Raw genomic sequence first — 21,332 nt, 5'->3', positions numbered from 1 at the left:
GCCTATCAGGAGCTCAGCTCGGACCACTATCTATTGATCAACCGACATCAACTCTTCAGAAGGAACTACCATCGAGTGAACTGGCAGCAGTTCCAGCAGTGCGTTGACAACACCATCGATTACGATGTGCGTCCGGAAACGCCGGAAAGTATTGATCGCCAGCTGTGGGCCATCGAAGAGGCAATCTCGGTGCCCAGAGAGCAGCATGCCCCAACGGCTCGTCGGGTAAGCAACACCCTAACCATCGTCACCCTCACCAAAGATCTCATTCATCTTCGCAATGTGGTTCACAGACAGTACAAGCCAGAATGGTGGACCTTAGAAATAATGATTTTTTCAATAAGATCCGCGCTCTCCCAAATTGTGCTAAGCTGTTTTCTGCCGTTCTACGCATAATTGTCCCATGTTATCTTTGATGAAAAATCTCAAACTCGAGTCAATTTGTCCCACTGAAAAAATGAAGTTGTTGTTTGATGATAATTGAGACTGAAAACCGTTTAAATAAGTAGTGATTCGTTTTATGTCCTGGAATAGTGTTGTCTACGCTCATAACATCCCAAAAATATTTGTTAAATTTCAAGATCCAATCGATTCTGAAATTAGTGGGACAAATTGACTCGAGTTTGATTTTTTTCATCAAAGGTAACATGGGACAATTATGTGTAGAACGGCAGTTTTGGAAGTTGACAAAAAAATTTAAAACCAAGCCTCGGCCCATTACACCCTTGATCCCGCTAGACAACAACGGCTCTTCGGATCGCTAGATAACTCCCGCAGAGAAGGCTGCTGTGATATGTCGGCATTTCGTCAGCTCTCATAACCTTGGACAAAACATCGTAGGTCCACATGATGCTGCTGTCAGTGAGCATGCAAAGAACCTCCATCTGAGTTGGAGATCACAGCTGGCGAATTGTCGGCCTATATATTTAAAATCATCCAAAAATATGAAGGCCCCAGGTTTCGACAGCATCTTCAACTTGGATCTGAAGCATTTGAGTGTCCAGTTTTTCGATCACCTCGTGTTGATTTTCAACCAGTGCCTTCGGCTTAGGTACATCGTCCTGGAAGTCAGCAAAAGTGATCTCCATCCGGATGCCTGGGAAAGAACCTTCCAAACCTAAAAGCTATCGTCACATTAACCTCCTCTCAGCGTTATCCAAACTTTTTTAAAAGGCAATTCATTGACGGTTTTCACCGATGAAAACAATATCATGCTCGAGGAACAGTTTGGTTTTCGGCGTGGTCGATCAACTGTGCCAACTTTTATTGTAGAACATTCTAGACAAAACAATAAGCAAAATGCAACTCAGGAATATTAAAGATGAATGGCCTTGATGGCCAAACACTTAAAATGTAAACGAATTGTAAAACACAAAAAGATCAAATAAAATGAATTGTGAACTCCACGGCCATGCGGTTAGCGGCGTCAGTCGTCTGGGCGCATTTATGTGCTGTTTTGTAATAATTTTAGTTACTGTCGACGCTTTTCATGCAACACATAGAGTTACATTGTTGTTCAATGTATTCATATTATGTAACGTTTTTAGTACAACTAGAAGAAATTTACAATTTTTGTTATTGTAGCTGCTTATGGTGCATGTTTTATAACAACTTCTGATATGAAAAAATGCTGTAACAGAATGAGAAGTTTTAATATAAATATGTTACCATCTACTGGTCGGGTACTCAAGATTTGAAAGATTTTGGTCCCGTCTGGGGAATTTTCGGGTTGGAAATTGCCTCGACTTCTCTGGGCATAATCGTATCATTTATGATATACAAATGCAAAAATGGTAACTTGGCTTAGAAACCTCGCAGTTATATAATAACTGAGCGATTCCAACAACAACATCAAAATTTAAGAAAATTTTTAATTCATGATTTTCTATTGAGTTGAAACTTTGCACAGTTTTTCAATTTCATCTAAATCGTCATTTTCGATATCAAATCTTCATATTGAGTCACGACTAACTTTTCAAAAGGGTGTATGTGAAAATGGTTCAAAAATATTTAAAAGCTGCACAGCAAAAACGGAATGTTCGATTGTTATGATTTTTTCAGCAAAGTTAGACAACTAAATGGTGATTCTTAAGAAAATGTGCACAGTAAAAAAAAAAAATTTTTGCCTTTAAAAATATCATTTTTGTCACAAAAACTCAAATATCTCAAAACCCTATCTTTTTTCGAACGTAATTTTTTTAGGGAAAACGGTCCATTTGGTGATGGTAAACTAATAAACAAAAAAGTTATGACATTTCAAACATTTCACAATTTTCACATATAGTAAAAAAAAAAAATTTCCGTGTATTTTTTTTTTCAAGAATCGCAGTTTGATGCTGATTTTATTGTTAAGGGCCTTGCGTGAGTTAAACAAGTTGTTTGTATGATATTCCATATGTATGTATTCATCGATATTATGTATATTATATGTATAAATATTATATGTATAAATAAATAAAAATGAATTAATATTATCCTAAGTATTAAATTAAATGTGGCAGTTACACAATGTTGTTATAGAAACTCTAAGAGTTTTGGGTTTGAATTTTGGTATGGGTTATGATATCATGAAAACAGTTTATTAATACTTATTTTTTATTTATTTTTATTCAAATTTTTTAAAATATCGAACACTTGAATTATTATCAGCACAGTTTGAGTATAGTTTTGCTTTAATTTTATTTTCCGACAATGGAATGAAACAGTGAAATTTTTGGGTTCCTTGGATCGTTTTCGCGTTATTAAATTGCTCGCTGAGCTCTGAAGCCTTTATTTCGTACTCTTCAGTAGTAGTAAAACAAAATGATAATTTGGTTAAATCTTTTTCTTTTCTACGATTTGCCCAATCAAAAAGTTCTTTCGCAGTTTTAATTGGATGCTCACGTTCTTTGGCTAAACTTGCTCTTGTGGCCATGCGCTTTATTGTTCCTCCAATAGCATCACAAGGACCTTTGCCATGTGATGTAGCAAAAAATGCCATTCTGCATCAATTCCGTACATTGATTTAAATTGACATAGGCTCGAAAAATTCTTACGATTTTTGTACTGCGACGCTGCTCCATCAGACATGAAATATATCTTTTTGACTTCTTTATGCTTATCAACGCGTAAAAAGTTAATCATTTTTGCAATGAACAAGTTTACGGATACTGAATCGTGTCTTAAATCTTCGGAAATTATAATAAAACTTAAGTGTTCAATTTGCGTACTTCCATTAAAATAAATAACGAATGGATGAATTGTAGCTTGTTGTACGTTCCAGTGATGGGACTGCACTTCATCTTGCAATACAAAGCTGTAATTTTCAGAAAAATCACAAATGACTAAAAATTCACCATTTTGTAATGTATTTTTCGTATTTTTTAAAAAGCTGGATTGTTCTGTTTTAATGAAACCGTGAGGGATTAAACTTTCTAATTTCAAGCAAAAATATGACACAAACTCATCTACAGGTTTTACAATAGTTTCTATGTCACACCTATCCGTGGTCACCCATTGCTCAAATGATAACTGATAAATATATTTTTCTTCAAACTCAGCGAATAAAGTATTTTCCAATGATGAAGAATCTGGACAATCCGAACAAGATCGTAGATAGCAATTTGATGTTGTATTTTCACACAAAAGACTACCAGACTAATATCCTTTGTTAAATTGATTCTTTTCAAACTATGTAAAATAAGATTAATATTCTCATGGGTTGTGCACACACACACATTATGTGTTCCTGAATTGGAAAGAAGCTTACATTGCCTTGGCCGAAGGCTTGCAAATGAGGAAAAACCTATTTTAATATTATCGTGAATTTCCTTGAAGCGTGTGTACGCTTCTTTCAAAGTCGTCATCATTAATCGTTTTTGGATTGCTTGACGCTTTCCATCTTTTTTTACTGATACATAATCTTTTTGACCAGGCATAGCTCGACTTACTTCATCATCTTCAAAATATTGAACTACTATTTCTTTTGTCTCATCTGTTAATGCAGTACTAGACCTAGTATTTTTGGTTGAAAGACAGTTATTCTTCAATTGTTTTGCCTCTTTTACTGTATTTCTATTGGTTTTGAACTCATCAATGGCATCCTGAATAGACCACGAACTTGGCAGCATCGACAAAATCAATAATTTTTCTTTCCTTGTCGTGGCTGCATTCGAGAACCTTTCCTTCATATTTATAATTACCTCATCGTAGTCTGTATTTTCCACATCATCAGGTCCTAATTTGAAGAGGTTTCTTCGTACAGCTTCGTTTATTTCACGGTATTTTTCTCCGGGTAATAAACGTAGTCCATCTTACTCCATTTAATCAGGTCACTTTTATCCCAGCTATGCCCTCGTTAAAGCGTTCGATGTTGACCTTTTGGATACACTCATCTTCCGACTGATTTGTTGAAACAGATTTCGCTGATGGTACGGTGGCAAGGCTCTCAGCACTTAATACTTCTGGTAATTCCTCAGTTGTTGTCGATACATCTGGCAATTCCTCAGTTGCTGTCGTTTTCGAACTTCCTGCGCTCTGCTCAACCGATGATATACAGATTGCTCTTTTGTCAACGTTTAGACGGCAGGACGTGCAAATGCGTAAATTTGTATTCAATGTGGACATTGGAGCATAACCAGTCGCTTTCAGTTTATCTATGGTGCTTTCGGTGAGATTTCGTAACTCTTTTGAACACTTTTTTCCATCAAACGGCCTACAACAGTTGAGAAAGCGGCTACTCATGTTGTTCGTAATATTCCAATAAACAAAATCACTTTTAAGTTTTTACTGACTAGTTTGGTGTCATTTGCTTGACTGAAGAAAAAAGTTACTATAAGACCTTTAACAACCTTAGTAGTAGTAATTTTTTGCTTTTTCGTGAGCATTGTCATGGTATGTACCTATCATGCATTTGTTTTTGTTGAAGATACCCGTTTCCTCCCGATCATAAAGTCTATTCTCTAAGAGGTATATTTTTTGCAGGTAAACTATAGACGTACACGTGTATATAAATCTTTGATTTTGCAGCTTTTGTCTTAAAAATAACATTTCTGATATGTTTCTATCAACGTTATTATCAACAGGTTTCAACACTATTAAAAGAATTTTTCGCCAGTCACGTGCAATGAAAATTATGACACTATCAATACTTTTGATCACAACACTGGATCGTGTCTAAGTTTCTTATAGATGCTATGAATAATTAAATCAAAATATCATGAAAACAACTTGTTTAAATCACATCCCTTAACAATAAAATCTGCATCAAACTGCAATTCTCGAAATAACTTACACAGAAAAAAAATTTTTTTTACTAAATGTGAAAATTGTGAAATGTTTGAAATGTCATAACTTTTTTGTTTATTAGTTTACCATCACCAAATTTTTATGGTAGATAGCTAATATAATGGACCGTTTTCCCTAAAAAAAATTACGTTCGAAAAAAGATAGGGTTTTGAGATATTTGAGTTTTTGTGACAAAAATGATATTTTTAAAGGCAAAAAATTTTTTTTTTTACTGTGCACATTTTCTTAAGAATCACCATTTAGTTGTCTAACTTTGCTGAAAAAATCATAACAATCGAACATTCCGTTTTTGCTGTGCAGCTTTTTAAATATTTTTGAACCATTTTCACATACACCCTTTTGAAAAGTTAGTCGTGACTCAATATGAAGATTTGATATCGAAAAATGACGATTTAGATGAAATTGAAAAACTGTGCAGAGTTTCAAATATTTTCGAAATGGTCGCTCAGGATCGACTGACATGCCCCGTGGAATGCCTCAACTGTGGAAGTGCTTAATGAACACTAAGCTGCAAGGCGGCAATGTATTCGTAAGCTTTATTGCTTTTTGGCATAAAATTTAACGATGATTATTCTCCAAATAGCATTTAAGATGCACTTTCACAGTTGTTAAGAGCGTTCGATGCCAATCAATGTATGAATTTTTATATTTTGTTTGACAAGCACACTGAAACTTTTGTCCAGAGAAGTCGGAAGAATGTCTTACCCAAAAGATTCTTTCTACTGAATCGGGAATTAATGCCATGCCATGAAAGATTAGGCTCTCTGATGTCCCATGCGACAATTATGCCAAATAATATACTTTCCTTGTACAAACATCGAGAACACTAGAAAATGATTGCTTTTTGGATGGTTTTGAAGAATCTTGCGCAAACCCTCCGCCAACGATCACTTGATAAATGGAAAACATTTGAGTGAAAATGAGAACGTTGTAGCACTTTTTTATTAAGAATATGATTTGAGCTTTACGTTTAAAACATCTAAAGATTTATTCAATGCCCTAACCGTGCATCATAATGAGAGCATCGAACAGTCGCGATAAATTCCAAGAAAGCAATCTGCTGATGACATCTCCCCACTTGAACACACAATCAAACAAAAATAGTTGACATTGCTCCCACGCTTCGCCAGCGATGATGATAACAGTCAATATCCTAGAAACCACAATAATGAATGCAGCTGACATTCATTGAGTTTCCACCCCATTTCTCACCCGCTATTCACAGTCCCAAAAGTAGGAGACAAGCGACCAGCGTTACGCAACCTATTGTTGGATAATTGAGTGAGAAGGATTTTGCAGTGGTATGTTTTGAACGTTTTAAATTATTCCGTAAGTACCTAGGTACTTTGGCCGAGTGAAACTACGTGAAGACTACGCATTCTTTTCTAAACGAAGATCTTGGCTCTGAAATTGGGTATATGGGGAAAATAAACAACAAGGTTCTGTATTTTCATTATACAAAGGACCCCAATAAAATTGTGCTGCTAGCTATGGTATAATAGCATTCAAGTATGCTTGTCCATGACCGGGTAAAGCCTTTGATTTCAGATACCTATTTTACCAACGATGGCCACCGATTTCATGGAAAGGAGCAAATATGTCGATGCATCTAACAGGAACAAATCATATAGTGGTGCATCTAGAAACTGTGTAAAATAACATCGTGAAGCAGAAAACCGCCATAAGATTTGTCATCCATTTATAGCCGTGCGAACGATTCATGTCACGAGTTTTGTAAAATACGGTATATAGTGATAATACGTGAATATAAAAATAAAACTTCTTCCCAATATTATCGTGAATTTTTGAAAGAAAGACTAATTCCTCATTATCGGTTTTATGTTGGTGGAGGAAACAGCCAGTTTTGACATTGCACATCTAATTGAATTGATCTGGCCATTTAAACACCCGTACCCTTAGTGTATAAGTTTAAGTCAAATTACTCCCCACTGTTGAGAAGAGGCAATGAAGTATCTGAAGTATCTTAAGTATCGATACCGTTCTTATTTTGTTTTCTCAAAACAAGGCCCCGCTATTTAGAACCTTCACAGAGAGCAATCCCATTAAAGGCGCCCGCGCTTCTTATCAATAGGACATCAATCCTTTCTTAAGAGAACAGAACAGTAATACTCAACCGTCTAAGACGGGTTTAGTACTCTACATTTAATTCCAGTACGTTTTGTTATCTTTGCAGATATTTATTTCGACCACAACTGTGTGGTCGTCTTCAGTGTCTCGTACTTGACTCGACTTCGACTTCGACGTCGAATCAAGAACGAGACACTGAAGACGACCACACAGTTGTGGTCGAAATACGTATCTGCAAAGATAACAAAACGTAGTGGAATTAAATGGAGAGTACTAAACTCGTCTTAGACGGTTGAATACATTCTACTAAAAAGAGCTTAAAATAATTGTCTGACTGTAATACTGTTATTTGGCCATGCATCGGAGATCTAGTCACATGTTTGTCTTGCTTCTAGAATATCATCAGTAAAGGATTTCGCTCTATCTACAAACTATATGTAGTTAAAGAAATGGTTCAGGAACAATAATTTCCGTGTGTTCTTCTCACAACTAGGGTACTATCACTACTTGGGCCTATGGACCCGATTCCCGGCTCACTTCACAGAAAACTAATAATTTATACTGTTTGGAAGTAGAGTTTCCATTTCCCGGCCATTTTTGCTGTCTCGGGATTCGGGAAGAAAACTCTTATATATCTCGGGAAATCCCGGGAATTTTCGATATTTTTAAAAACCTTATTTTTTTGTTTTGAAAAAGTTTTTTTTAAGTTTAGGGGTAAAGTTCATATTTTAGAAAGCATCTGGCCTTTCTTACAGAATTCAAATTGAAACTAAATTCAATTTCAATTTAAATCGATCCTTGGTTTGACTTCAAAAACAAATAGTATTTGCGTTTGTATTGGAAACTAGGGTTCTGCCAAATCACACCAAGCGCCAATGAAAAATTTCCAATTTTTTCGCCAAAGTTTTCGTTTAACAAATTCAATTAATCACAAATTGCATTGGACATCGTTCAACACCATAAATGAGAATAGCCTACAACAAATGTACGCATGATTTGACATAAAATACTTTCCGTTTTCTTTTTGCGAGCAAAATATCACAAGTCAGTCAAAAAGCCGCTTTGTGCGGTTTGGCTGAACCCCGACCAAATGTTCGCCGAGTTCGAAAAGACGCGTTCGCTGTCCGTCAAAGTAGGCTTGATTGTTTGTATTATGTAATTGGATTTAGACCATTTCTAAGTTTTCATTCAAGCAGCGTATTTTCTGTAGCAATACTAGGTAGTGTCAGGCACCAGACACGGAAGATATATTAAATCTATTCTACAAGCGTTCTATGTATTTAAAACAGTGACCCATTGTCACCTCCGGGATCCATGAATCGGTTGTATAAGTCGTGTGGCGTCGTGGGATCATAAATTGACTGCGTTAATCATGGCTAGCGTCGTACCGAATTCATCGGGGCAGGTCAGCAAAAGTCTAAGAAGAGTTTTAATCCAAAACATTCAGTAGCTGGTCAGCAGAAGTCTTGAAGGATCTCGGACCAAAACATAAAAATAGGGGACGAAGAGCTCAGGATGACTAGCTCGGTGTTAGGAGGGCCGAGGAGATTAACGAGGCGTGCACACTATGTAATGAAAATTAAATTACGTGTAAAATAGAATCGGAAAATAAAATAAAATAGAAATGCGAATAAAAACTTCATTTGAAGTATTAAGCTATTTTCAGATCAATCAATGAATTAAATCAATTAGGTTTAAAATTAAAACGGTAATTTTTGCGGCTTTTTTTATGCTCCAAATATGTGCGTTAAAATTAATGTAAATTTAGCAAATATTTAAAATATATGTATCGGATAGTGTGCGACTCATTGTAGACCGAAGATAAATAGGAATCATGCGCCAGTTAGATACATCTGCTATTTTGTAATATCAAGATCAAGGAATATTGTTAGCTAGCGATATATTGCAGATACTTGTTGTTTAAATATAAGAGAGCTGCAGTTGATGGCAGAAGTATCAGTCAGTAGACCACCATAGGGTAAAGAAAACTCTAGTCTTGTATTTTCTTTGTGAGGGAGTTTCCTTTGTCGTTGGGCATTCAATGCAAATGAAAATTGTGAGCATAAACACTATTAGTAAGCCTGAACTAAAATAAGATTTTTTGTCCCGGGTATCTCAGGAATTTCGGGATTTCAAAAATCATATCCCGGGAATCGAGAAATCCCGAATTTTCGTAAATCCCGGGATTTTTCGATTATGAATAATACCACCTGGAATCACGTTGTCTACCGTTTCTACCGTCCCGAGAGAGAGAGAATGAGAGTAAGATGTTGAGAGATTGAGTAAAATATTGCGTATGCCGAAGAGATTTGGGGTATGCCGGAAAAGCCATCGCTGTGACTTAAATGAGGGTTGCACCATGTTTATTTAAATCAAATAAAAGCTTTTTCAAACGGCATTTAGCAAGAATAGCTGTTTTTAAGCAGAGGTGAACCCCATTGCAGTATCACACGGCCCACAAAATTCAGGAAAAGTTGCTTCTTGTCATAAATATCAATTAAATAATGTAGTCGTACGCATGATAGGCCGGGAATGGAGTAAGAAACCCTATTGTTAGCATTTCATGAAGAGTTAGTACGTATTTAAATTTGCTGTTGGTAACAAGGACTACTGCTGCGAGGACGAGGACTGCTGTTGATTCTTCTTCTTCTTATTGGCATTACATCCCCCACTGGGACATTGTCGCCTCGCTGCTTAGTGTTCATTCAGCATTTCCACAGTTATTAGCCGCGAGGTTTCTAAGCCAAGTTACTATTTTTGCATTCGTATATCATGAGGCTAACACGATGATACTTTAATGCCCAGGGAAGTCGAGACAATTTCCAAACCGAACATAGCCTTGGCCGGCATCGGGAATCGAACCCACCCTCAGCATGGTCTTGCTTTATAGCCGCGCATCTTACCGCTAGGCTAAAGAGGGACTGCTGTTAATACCGAGGACTAAACAGAGCTTGTTGACGTCTAATAATCTTTCTCTGTCAAGTCCATAGGGAGGATAGAATTTGTTTTCATCGGGAAACGCTTCCCGATGCAAACAAATCCTATACCGTCAATGCGCTTGAAAAAGAAAGATAATAAAACGTCAGCAAGCTCATTATAATGAATTAATCCCAATTCGTTGCTCCAACTCGAAAAACTTCTGTTTAGTATAGATCTTACAGTTGTAGAAAATACATTTCTTAAGTGCACCGTTCACTGCTTGATTATTATTCAAAGTGTCTAAGTAACATGTTGATGAAAGTTTTACCAGCTAAAAGTACAGAAAGTATTCGTAAAAAAAACCAGTCTCACTACCAGTTGCGCGCTGGCAGCGTGCTGGGAGCGTATAGATTTACTTAGGTCATCCTTAAGCCAGGTTATCCTTACTAAGTTGCACAGTTCTTGTTTGAGTGATAAAACAGTTAACTTTTCATCGAATAATGTTCATTATAACTATGCAAGTAATAGAAAACAAACATTTGAGTACTATTAACAAAATTTCATTTTGCTCAACTAACTAGTTGAGTGGTCCAAAAGTATGTTCTCTAAGTAAGGTAGTGGAATGAAAAATTTTAAGAACGATGGGCTTAAAAATCTCCAGAATCAGGATTACTTTATACTGCGTAGAGTACAATAAGGATGTTACACAATGCAATTGAGATTTGGCCAAATAGGCTCATATGGAGTAAATCATATTGTCCGTATTAAGCACGGTACTCAGACAAAATAATCAAATGTGGCAAATAACAGTTTTTTTTTAATTCTTAAATACTGTGATTTTTTATTTGCACGTGGCAAATAACAATAATTCCACTACAAAACAATGATAAAAACACTTTTTTCCAGCCACAGTCATTTCTGATGGAAAACTGTTGCGGCATGAAAAGCACTACATAGGAGTAGCGTGGGGTGGTTATACATGGCTCCAACTACCTACGACCGCAAGCACTGTTGCGAAATCAGCAGGACGAACTTTTGAGACTAATTATGAGGCGTAAATATAAAAGAAAACTTTCTCTACAATGACCACGGTCACATTCAGTGCAACCGGTCTTTCTGTAGCGAAAAGGATTTCTACTGACGGTCTTGTTCTCTGCACTCAAAGGTTCAGTGAATCAGAATAAGGCTTTTTTTCTGCCCGTTATCCTTTTTAATCGTAAATGTGGTAGTTTTTTTTTCGATACGCCAATCATTTCCGTTTCTTTATTGAAATTTATTGATACTAAATCTAATAATCATATCGAATCTCACCAGAAATATGCCGAGATTCATACATCCGACTGAATAAAAAATGAAGCATTCCTCTTTTAATAAAACTGATATCATACCCCGGCTAAATGGGAATAAATTAATAACTAGGTACCCAGCGAGAATATCATTATATATCTCCATGAAATAATTATAACGCCAGCCTTGATTTTCATACGACATGGTCAAAATATCTATTTCTGGCGATTAGAATATTAAATACCTACATGTTTTTCCTCCCAGCCTGAAGTCACCTAAATTTACAATTAATGATTGTAATTTGTATGCATTTTTACCGAAAAGATACGTTTCAGTTGGAAATAACTATAAAGTCATCACCTTTTACAAGTTTTTTCTTATATTTTGTGAATTAAACATCGGTAAAATTTTAAAAAAAGCAAGTAGTTTCTGCATATATAGTCCAGTTTTCTCCGTTTTTTGGTGTTTTGTTCACCATGCACTATGCTGTACGTAACCAACTTCACCTGAAAAGCCCACCATCATAAGAGCTCGCCACCAGCTCCACAGTGGTAGTAAGGCAGTGACAGTTATCATGAAAAAGGGAAGTTTTACACGACAAGTAGGTATCAACGGAAGAAAATAGAGTAACACGGTGATGACGAAAAGTAGAGGTTCGTCTTTGAGTCCTACCAAGCGAGATAGTGAAATCTGGAACTGCACAGTGCCCTGCCGTTTGGGAATGCTAAATCTAGTTGGTGTTAACCACTCCCCCTCTCCTTATTCATTTGTGACAGTACTCGAAGATGCTGCAGGATCACGTACGAGTCTGCATAGGACGCCCTTACATCGTCATATCAAGCCGTAGCATGGAGCATAGTCAGCCGCTTTTTGGCGGCAAATAAACGAAGAATAGGACCCCGTTAGCGTAGGGCCGTAGACTAAAGAAGTGGAACAGTGTGGAATAATGTCGGAAAAGTCCGAATAAATGTAGCCACGGAAAAAAATGTGATTTTTTTCTGTACGTTCTTGCAGTTATTCCTTGTCGCACGAAACTTCTGTTACAGCATGCTGAAGTGGATTGTAGTCAGGGAGTTTCAGGAATGTACCCGCTGAGTAATCGACAGTTACACTTCACACCAAGCTTCATACAAATGGAGTGGCTTAATAATTATTTCCAACTGAAACGTGCCTTTCCAGTAAACATGCAAACAAAGCATGAAGGTGGTTATCGATTTAATTAACTCGGTGAAGGGTCTATCGGATATGCAGTCTGATGATCAGTTAAAACGCTATAATAATTCTGATCCGACTTTTGGTCCTTTTTCAATGGGCAATTTTAATCCGTTGAAAAAAGACCAATAAAGGTACTGAAACGTCGAATCAGAATTAATAAAACATTTTAGCTGGTCATCAGACTGTATAGCCGATAAACACTTCAACATGCAAACAAATACTATTTATTTATTCATCCTAAGGCCGGTACGAACAATGACTAGTTCTCCCAACAGCTGATGCAACTCGTGGTACTTTCGCCTTTTCCACGTACCGTCCGCCACCTGCACCCCACCGTAGATGCTACGCAGCACTTTTGTTTCGAACACACGCGTAGAGAACTACCGGTCTAATGAGTGTTTTGTTGATGATTTGTCAGAATTTTAAATCAAACAATAAAATAAGCCATAAACAATAGATAATCAGTTTGATACGGTGGCGAACTTTATTCGATCGAAGAGTTTTGTGGAGTCCACAGTACATACGATTTCCTGCCACGATCCGTCTCCAAATGTCTCTGCTGGTATAGTTATCGGAGGTCACCAGTGAGCCCAAGTACACGAATTATTCACCACTTCTATTTCGTCACCACTGAGACTAACTCGTGTTGGATGGGTAACGTTGTCCACTCTTGACCCTCTTCCTATCGTGTACTACCGTCTTCAACGTGTTGATAACTAGTCCGATCCACGTTGCTTATCCCTTCATTCTGATGTAAGCTTCCTTCATCTTCTCAAACTTCTTCTTTTTCTTCTTATTATTGGCATTACATCCCCACACTGGGACAGAGCCGCCTCGCAGCTTAGTGTTCATTAAGCACTTCCACAGTTATGAACTGCGAGGTTTCTAAGCCAGGTTACCATTTTTGCATTCGTATATCATGAGGCTAGCACGATGATACTTTTATGCCCAGGGAAGTCGAGACAATTTCCAATCCGAAAATTGCCACCGGTAATTGAACCCAGCCTCCCTCAGCATGGTCTTGCTTTGTAGCCGCGCATCTTACCGCACGGCTAAGGAGGGCCCCTTCTCAAACTCACATGCCATAATATCAGTGACGTCGGTGAAACTAAATAGTTGAACGGACGTCGTAAAAATCATAAAAAGCGTATCAATCCCTACCCTTCCTAATACTCCCTCTAAAGCAATGTTGAAGAACTGCCTACCGGCTGGTTTGATGGCCTCATATGCCCAATCTATGATGAAGGGCAGAGACTAGAGTGTGCCAATTACAGAGGGATCTCCCTTCTGAACGTACACAATTATGTTGTGAATTCTGCTAAAACGCTGCTTCTGCTGAGACCGCTTGAGGGGTCCTAGGTTTGATAAATTCCGGAAGTACAACTTGCAGACTCACCATTTGTACATTGATTTCAAAGCTGCGTACGATTCAGTGAAAATAAATAAGCTGTGGCAGATAATATCTAAACATGGTTTTGCGAACATGGTTTGATGGCTCCGAATCAAGTATTTGATTGAAGCAGGGTGATTTATTGTTTAACATTGCACTCGAGGGTGCGATTAATCAATCTGACGGGTGGTGTTGGTGCTGAGGTAGTGCTTAATGGGGATGTGTTTGAAGCTATTGAAGAATTTTTTTACCTTAGAACGCTTGAGACATGTGACAATGACGTTTCCCGCAAAGTTAAAAAACGTATTGCTACTGCGAATAGGGCCTTCTGTGAATTGAGCAAACGCCTTAGGTCCCGCAGAAATGGGATTTGCACTGTATAAAACTCTGATTCTACCAGTGGCCCTTTACGGACATGATGAGTGTACGTTAAAATAAGCGGACCGGAGAGCTTTCGGGGTTTCCGAGTGGAAAGTGGTGCGTACAATACTCAGAGGGAAACTAGAAAATGGTGTATGATGCAGACTTATTAATCACAAGCTGTATCAAGTATACAACAAAGAAAATATTGTAAATCATATAAATACGGCAGACTTCAGTGGGCTGGTCACTTAGTACGAATGTCAGAAGAAAGAATAGCGGAAACAATATTCAATATAGACCGCAACTTCATTGAAGGCCACGAACACGCTATCTGCACGCAGTGGAATCGGATCTGAGGACCCTAAACGTTAAGGAAACTGGAGGAACATCGCCCAAGACCGACGATTATGCAGCTCTGTGATACACCAGGCATAGGTGTATCGACACTGTAGCCAACCAGGTAACCAGGTAGGTAACGCGATGTTGAATAGCAGGCACAAAATATCAGCACCAGGCCGTAACCTTCTATGCGTTTCGAAAGGATTCGAGAATGCACCTGAAACTCGAACTACGCACATCACCCGATCCATCGGCCCCTTGACCAACCGTGTCAGGTGATCCAAAAATACCATGTATGTGCATTAGCTGGGATAGGTGGTATCAATCTAATATATCATATGCAGCTTTAGTCGATGAATAGATGATGTATGGAATGTACGTTGCATTCGCAATACCTGGCGTATGGCCCACATCTGGTATGTGGTAGAACGTTCGCCCATGAATCCTGCCTTGTACTGCCCCACAAACTCTCTTATAATTGGTGTTAATCGACGGCATGAAGTTTGGGAGATTACCATGTAGGCGACGTTCAACAATTTGAATGTGCGGTAGTTGCTACAATCCAGCCTATCGACCTTTTCTGTAGATAGGCCACACTATACCATCCAATTCTGCGGCAGAACCTCATGCTCCCAAACCTTAGTAATTACACGATCAGAGGTACAAAACTTATTCTCAGTCGGTTTTCAGTTGTTCTCCGTCAGCTTTTTCCAACCGCTTGTTTTGGATAATTACCTGCTTCTCAATCAAAGCATTGTTCCACTGATCATTACGCATAACGATGTCCATCTTGTTCAGATACTTCTACACCGTTTAACCAGTTGCATCGACCTCCATGACTCATGGTGCGACACAATAAAGTCACCTAGCTCTTTGTCTTATTTTTTAACATCTGTTACACTTCACGACCGCGCAACATCGCCAGAACCAAGCTTCTGTTCAACACTCTCGCCTCCAGAAAGGAGACGATGTTGTAAATGCAGCATCGGCTATAACCGGTGGATACGAAGTGCCTCACCATGTTCGACAATTTCACCTCGAGTGGAACTGGACAAACCGTCAATCTAGTTGCTTGACTCTTTTCGCAGTTATCATGGTGTTTCTTTTTCTCATGCGGTTGCGATGCATAAGTTGCAATGTAACCGCATGAAAAATAGAAATGCTAAAATGTGCCATTTTGTCAAAGCATCTTTTTTTTCTAATTGGTATTTACATCTCCACTGGGAGAGCCGCCTTGCAGCTTGGTGTCTGTAATAAGCGGCGAGGTTTCTGAATAGAACGCTTTGAACATATTTTCAGAAGATAATAATAGTATTTGACAGTAACCATTGATCACCCTCTTATGTTTAAACTTTGTTTCAGGTTGATTTCGGCGAAGTATTCATCCCACCAGGCCTAGACGTGCCCAAGCCACGTGTGCTGCCCGAATTTAAGCGTCTCGCCCACGGTCTTCGCTCGAGTAACATCAGTATCCTAGACGCGAAAACCTTCTATATCCCGAACCTTCACTACGATGGTGCTGGACCAGATGCATACTTCTGGGTGGGCAATGGTTCCGAACCGAACATTATGGGTATCAAAGTTCCTAATGAAGTTGGCTCGCTGGAACCACTGCGAGGCTACCAAGGAGAAGATATTGAGATTCAACTGCCCGGTAATCTGACCGTGTACGACATCGATTGGTTGGCGGTGTGGTGCGTTGAATATCGCCACAATTTCGGGCATGTCTACATCCCGAAGGATCTGGACATCCCACCTGCCCTTGGACAGACTAAGATTGCGGTAAGTTTGATTCTCAAGAACGTGATATTTGTGGTGGCTTGTAGTGTCTAACAATAGTTGCTAACATTCTAACCAATTGCAGCCGCCTTGGTGGTATAAGCCGGTAAGCTTCAAACTTTGAAGAAAAGTTAGTAAAATATAACATTAAACTAAATCTTATTCTTTCATTTGTAGACTACATCTTCCACCATACCGACAGTAACGTCGTACGGACATCCAACGTCAACCACTAAACCGTCTGTCAACTGTAAAGAGCTACTCCTAGGTAGATTGAACGTGATGTGGCAAATCGTTGGAGAGTATGTTGAAATTGAATTGATCGGAAGGATCGATGAAGATCAGTACATGGCATTTGGCATATCCGGCCGTAATGGACAACCACAAATGGTCGGCTCAGACGTTGTGGTGGCATTCTACGATCGAAAGCAGCGAAAATTCCGTGCAGAGGATTACTATCTGTCGGCCTTATCGCAATGTGACGGTAAACATGGAGCATGTCCAGATGAACGGATAGGAGGAAGAAATGATGCGGAATTAAGTAAGTTTTCTCACTATTTCAGTCATTTATTAAGCTAAACAGAAAACACTGAATCCACAAATTGACGCCACAATGCACTCACCAAATCCCCTAACATCACACATATTCCACATAGGTTTCTGCAACTCATATGTGACCGGTTTCAGTCACAATCAAGTTGCTGCAACCATTTTTGTCTGACTTGTGCTGCTCGGGTCGCTTTGTATCGGACCACCCACCTCTAGCTCGCTGGCCATTATCTGTCACAGCGTATTTCGCTTCACTGAATCGTACGCTGCTTTGAAATCAATGAACAGATGGTGAGTCTGCAAGTTGTACTCCCGGAATTTATCAAGGATCATCCGCAGGCTAAACATCTGATCCGTCGTTGATCGGCCCTCACGAAAACCTGCCTGGTATTCGCCGACGAAGGACTCCTCAAGCGGTCTCAGTCTGTTAAACAGGATACGCGACAGGATTTTGTACGCCGAGTTCAGAAGGGTGACCCCTCTGTAATTGGCACACTCTAGTCTGTGCCCTTTCTTATAGATTGGACATATTTTATTTATTTATTTATTAGAGCCTTCTTAACCTCGTCCAGCGCTGGTGGTTCCACAGCTTGACCGTCGCCGACTATGTCCATTGAGACACCTTCATTTTCACTGTTCAACAAATCTTCGAAATGCTCCTTCCACCTGGCTGCCACCATAGTCTTGTCTGTCAGCAAATTCCCCTCTCGGTCATTGTACATGGCGGGCACTTGCGCAGTCTTATGCCGCGCGCCATTGACAGTTGCGTAAAACCTCCGCATATCGTTTCTATTCATGTTCTCCTGCGCTTCAGCTATCACACTCTCTTCGTGTTGCCTTTTTTTATGCGGTGGATTCGTTTCTTTTCTGCCCTTGCTACACTGTACCGCTCTCTGTTGGAACGGGTACGAGCCACTAGCATTCGACTCCTAGCAACATGTTTATCGTCCGTCACTCACTGGCATTCCTCATCAAACAACCATTTCGTTGGCATCGCTGTGCCGTGCCTAACACTTCCTGCGCTGTTGTAGTCACAGTTTCGTGGTTATTTTGGTAATATCTGTTGACGTCGCCAGATCCAGCGGCATCTACTATCCACTCGTCCAGCTTCTGGTGGTACTGTTCAGTCTTCAACTGACAAGCGTTGAATATTGAAACGCATCGTTCTGTTGTTTCGTGAATTCGTGACGCTGGAAAGTCGCGACCAAATTTTAGCAACTACAAGATAGTGATCCGAGTCTATGTTTATGTTCTATAACATCCGAGAAATGTCGGCCGTCGACCAGCACGTGGTCTATCTGTGAGCAAGTGTCTTCACTCGGATGTTGCCAGGTGTGTTTGCGGATATTCTTACGTGCGAAGTAGGTACTGCTTATTGCTATACCTCTAGCAGCAGCCGATCTGCGCATTTGCATCTCCGATGACAACCTTTAAATCGTGTGTTGGGCACTCTCCGTAGGCCTTATCAAGGCTCCCATAGAACTCATCCTTCACGCTATCAAGCTCATCGTTCGTTGGGGCATATATGCTGATCAGGCTATCCAGTTTTCTGCGCGCGGTAATGGCCGCCAGCTTGCCAGCGGGTTAGTCACTGATTTGACGTTTGTGGAGGTCAACTGCACCCACCGTTCGAGCATTTTGATCAATGTGGCATATAAGAAGGCTTGAATTTACTTAATCAAACAACGAACCCAACAATTCATATACAGATGTTGTTCACATGAGCATTTAAAATTATCTACAATTCTACTTTCTTCTAAAAAATGTTGTAGCCCAACAAATAACCATTCGTGATTGTACTTTTCAGTTTCTGGGGACCGGCGTCAAGGTGTAACAAAAATTAAGTATCGTCGCCTTCTTCATACCAACGAAGCGGCCAGCGATCAACCTTATCCAACTGATCGACAAATATCTGTCGTAGCGGCCATAGGTCCATTGAACTCACAAACCGAAGTAAATGCTCACAATTTCAGAGATGTTACGGTACAGGACATCCAGATAAACTTCTCTTCCACGAATGACCACACGTGTACCGATGCCCTGGATAGTGTAATTGATCCTAAAGGACCCAAAATTTGGACGAAGCGAATTATCAGCCGAGAATCGGTTATCAATGCAAAAATAGGTCCCACTGGAGGAAAGCGCGGCTACACTCCTATGACTGGTCACCCCTCGTGGGGAATCGCGTGGTACCTGAACGATATGCTCATTCCAGAGGTATACGTGGAACGTGGAAAAACTTATACATTCATCGTGGAAGGAGGTGATGATGAAACCCAACCAGCTAAGTATGCGAACTAATGTAAATTCCATAGTTCGTGTGAAGTTATAATTTCATTCTATTTTATAGATTCCATCCGTTCTATATCACCGATTCGCCCGAAGGAGGATTTGGTCAGAATACAGGAACACAGCAAGAGAGAGAAACGGTCTTCGCCGGTGTTGGCTATGACAAGGACCGCAATCCGTATCCTACTGCTGGTAAGTTAACTGACCTAGATAAATAGAAAATAGTGTGGTAGATGTTTATGATTTTTGATGAACCCCTATGAACTACAGTTGGTCGATACTGTGAGTGGAAACACAAAACCGTAGACAAATCGGAGCAAATCGAAACGTTTGAAGAGTTCATGACAACTTTAAAACTGGAGTGTGATAATCCCGAAGCACAACCTGGTTACCTAAACTGGACCGTGCCATACGATGCCCCGGATATGGTATATTATCAGGTATGATTTGCACCATCGTAATTTCCTTCAGTAATTTCACAATCGATTCGATCTTTCTAGTGCTATACCCACCGGAACCTAGGTTGGAAGATTCATGTTGTCAACGAAGGTATGTCGCTTGAGATCAACGGTTCGCATGGTGTGCGCTTGGTAAGTTCGTTCAGCATACCCCTGCTAGGACTAACCGTGTGTATTAGCTTGCTGGCGACTCGGTGGCGCCCTCTGTTCTGATAGTAGCTTCCTCAATTGGTTGCTTTTAAGTTTTTTTTACATAAATCGCATTAGTTCCGATTGTGAAGCCTGCAACGATTATAAAGGTAGGAAGTAACTAATATAGCTAATGAATCAAATCTAGTACACTCGGTGACGTTCCAGCGAGGGTCATATCCACATCCGGTGCTCAGTGGTTTGAGATAGCAACAAAAAGATAATGGAAGAAAGCAATCTTTTTATTCCTAAAATTCTTTACAGGAGAATTGCAGAAGAAATCTTATCTGTTTGCAAACTACTGCGTTAGAAATAATTTTGGCAAGGAAAATTTGTTCGGAACCCATTAGTATATACTTCGAATGCAGATGATATTAGTTAAAAAATGGGTTGATACTCTTATAGCCTATTCAGATTATGCCATTTATGATAATAGATATCCTGATACAGAGTTACTTGATGCAAATTTCCATACATCAATATTCTTTCTCATATTTAACTGAATAATTATATATAATAAATGGCCTAATCTGAATAGGCTATTAGGTAAACAATTAGACTCTCAATCTAACCTAATCTTGGATGAAAACATACTAATGATTAACAAATCAGACGCAAGAAATGATAAATACTTCTTCTTCTTCTTCTTTGTTAGCATAAAACAAATTTCCACCTCGCAGTACGTAAGACACTTTTACAGTTATTATAAGTGAATTGCAAAATTTATAGACCAAGCTACCTTCATTGCATTTAATATCATGAGTAGACTGGCCCAGATTACTATGGGGAGAAAAAAATGTTGTCGAATTCCACGGGGCACCCCCCCGAATTGTGTCTTTGGGTGAGAAAATCAATCTCTGAAAATTTCAGCTCAATCGCTTGTTGCATAAGCTGGCGCATTTGATTTGAAGTTTGTATGGGGATTTCAGCCAAAATGTATAGGAAAATACACCTCCGTCACTCATTTGATCTGGAAATTGGTTCTGATTGCTCGATTGACCTCAGAATTACAAAAACTGCAGTTGGTATGCTACAGAACAATTTCACAGAACATTGCATGATGATTAAATGAACTTTTATATAATTTTCGGCTGGTTTATTAGAGCTGATTTGTATATTTTTGGGTTTTTTGATAGAATCGCAACAGCCAAAACCTATATAAAAGTTCATTTAATCATCAT

At 39.1% G+C, this 21,332-nt stretch overlaps 1 protein-coding gene across 2 annotated transcripts in view; it reads left to right on the top strand.

Annotated features, from left to right (window-relative positions):
• LOC134206242 (protein Skeletor, isoforms B/C) overlaps positions 1–21,125 on the top strand; it is a 169,135-nt gene extending 148,010 nt beyond the window's left edge. Inside the window, exons 5-11 of one of the 2 annotated variants that reach the window (XM_062681942.1) lie at positions 16,250–16,669; positions 16,752–16,772; positions 16,844–17,207; positions 19,023–19,503; positions 19,566–19,696; positions 19,775–19,944; positions 20,005–21,125. In XM_062681942.1, coding sequence (XP_062537926.1) covers positions 16,250–16,669; positions 16,752–16,772; positions 16,844–17,207; positions 19,023–19,503; positions 19,566–19,696; positions 19,775–19,944; positions 20,005–20,175 — 1,758 coding nt within the window. In that variant the 3' untranslated portion in view covers positions 20,176–21,125. The remainder of the gene's footprint in view (positions 1–16,249; positions 16,670–16,751; positions 16,773–16,843; positions 17,208–19,022; positions 19,504–19,565; positions 19,697–19,774; positions 19,945–20,004) is intronic. The other variant, XM_062681947.1, reaches the window with a different exon arrangement.
• Positions 21,126–21,332: the final 207 nt, after the last annotated feature.

This window comes from Armigeres subalbatus, chromosome 1 (genome assembly GCF_024139115.2).
Source record: "Armigeres subalbatus isolate Guangzhou_Male chromosome 1, GZ_Asu_2, whole genome shotgun sequence".
In the NCBI taxonomy this organism is placed as follows: Eukaryota; Metazoa; Arthropoda; class Insecta; order Diptera; family Culicidae; genus Armigeres; species Armigeres subalbatus.
This window is presented reverse-complemented; position numbering and strand designations above follow the sequence as displayed.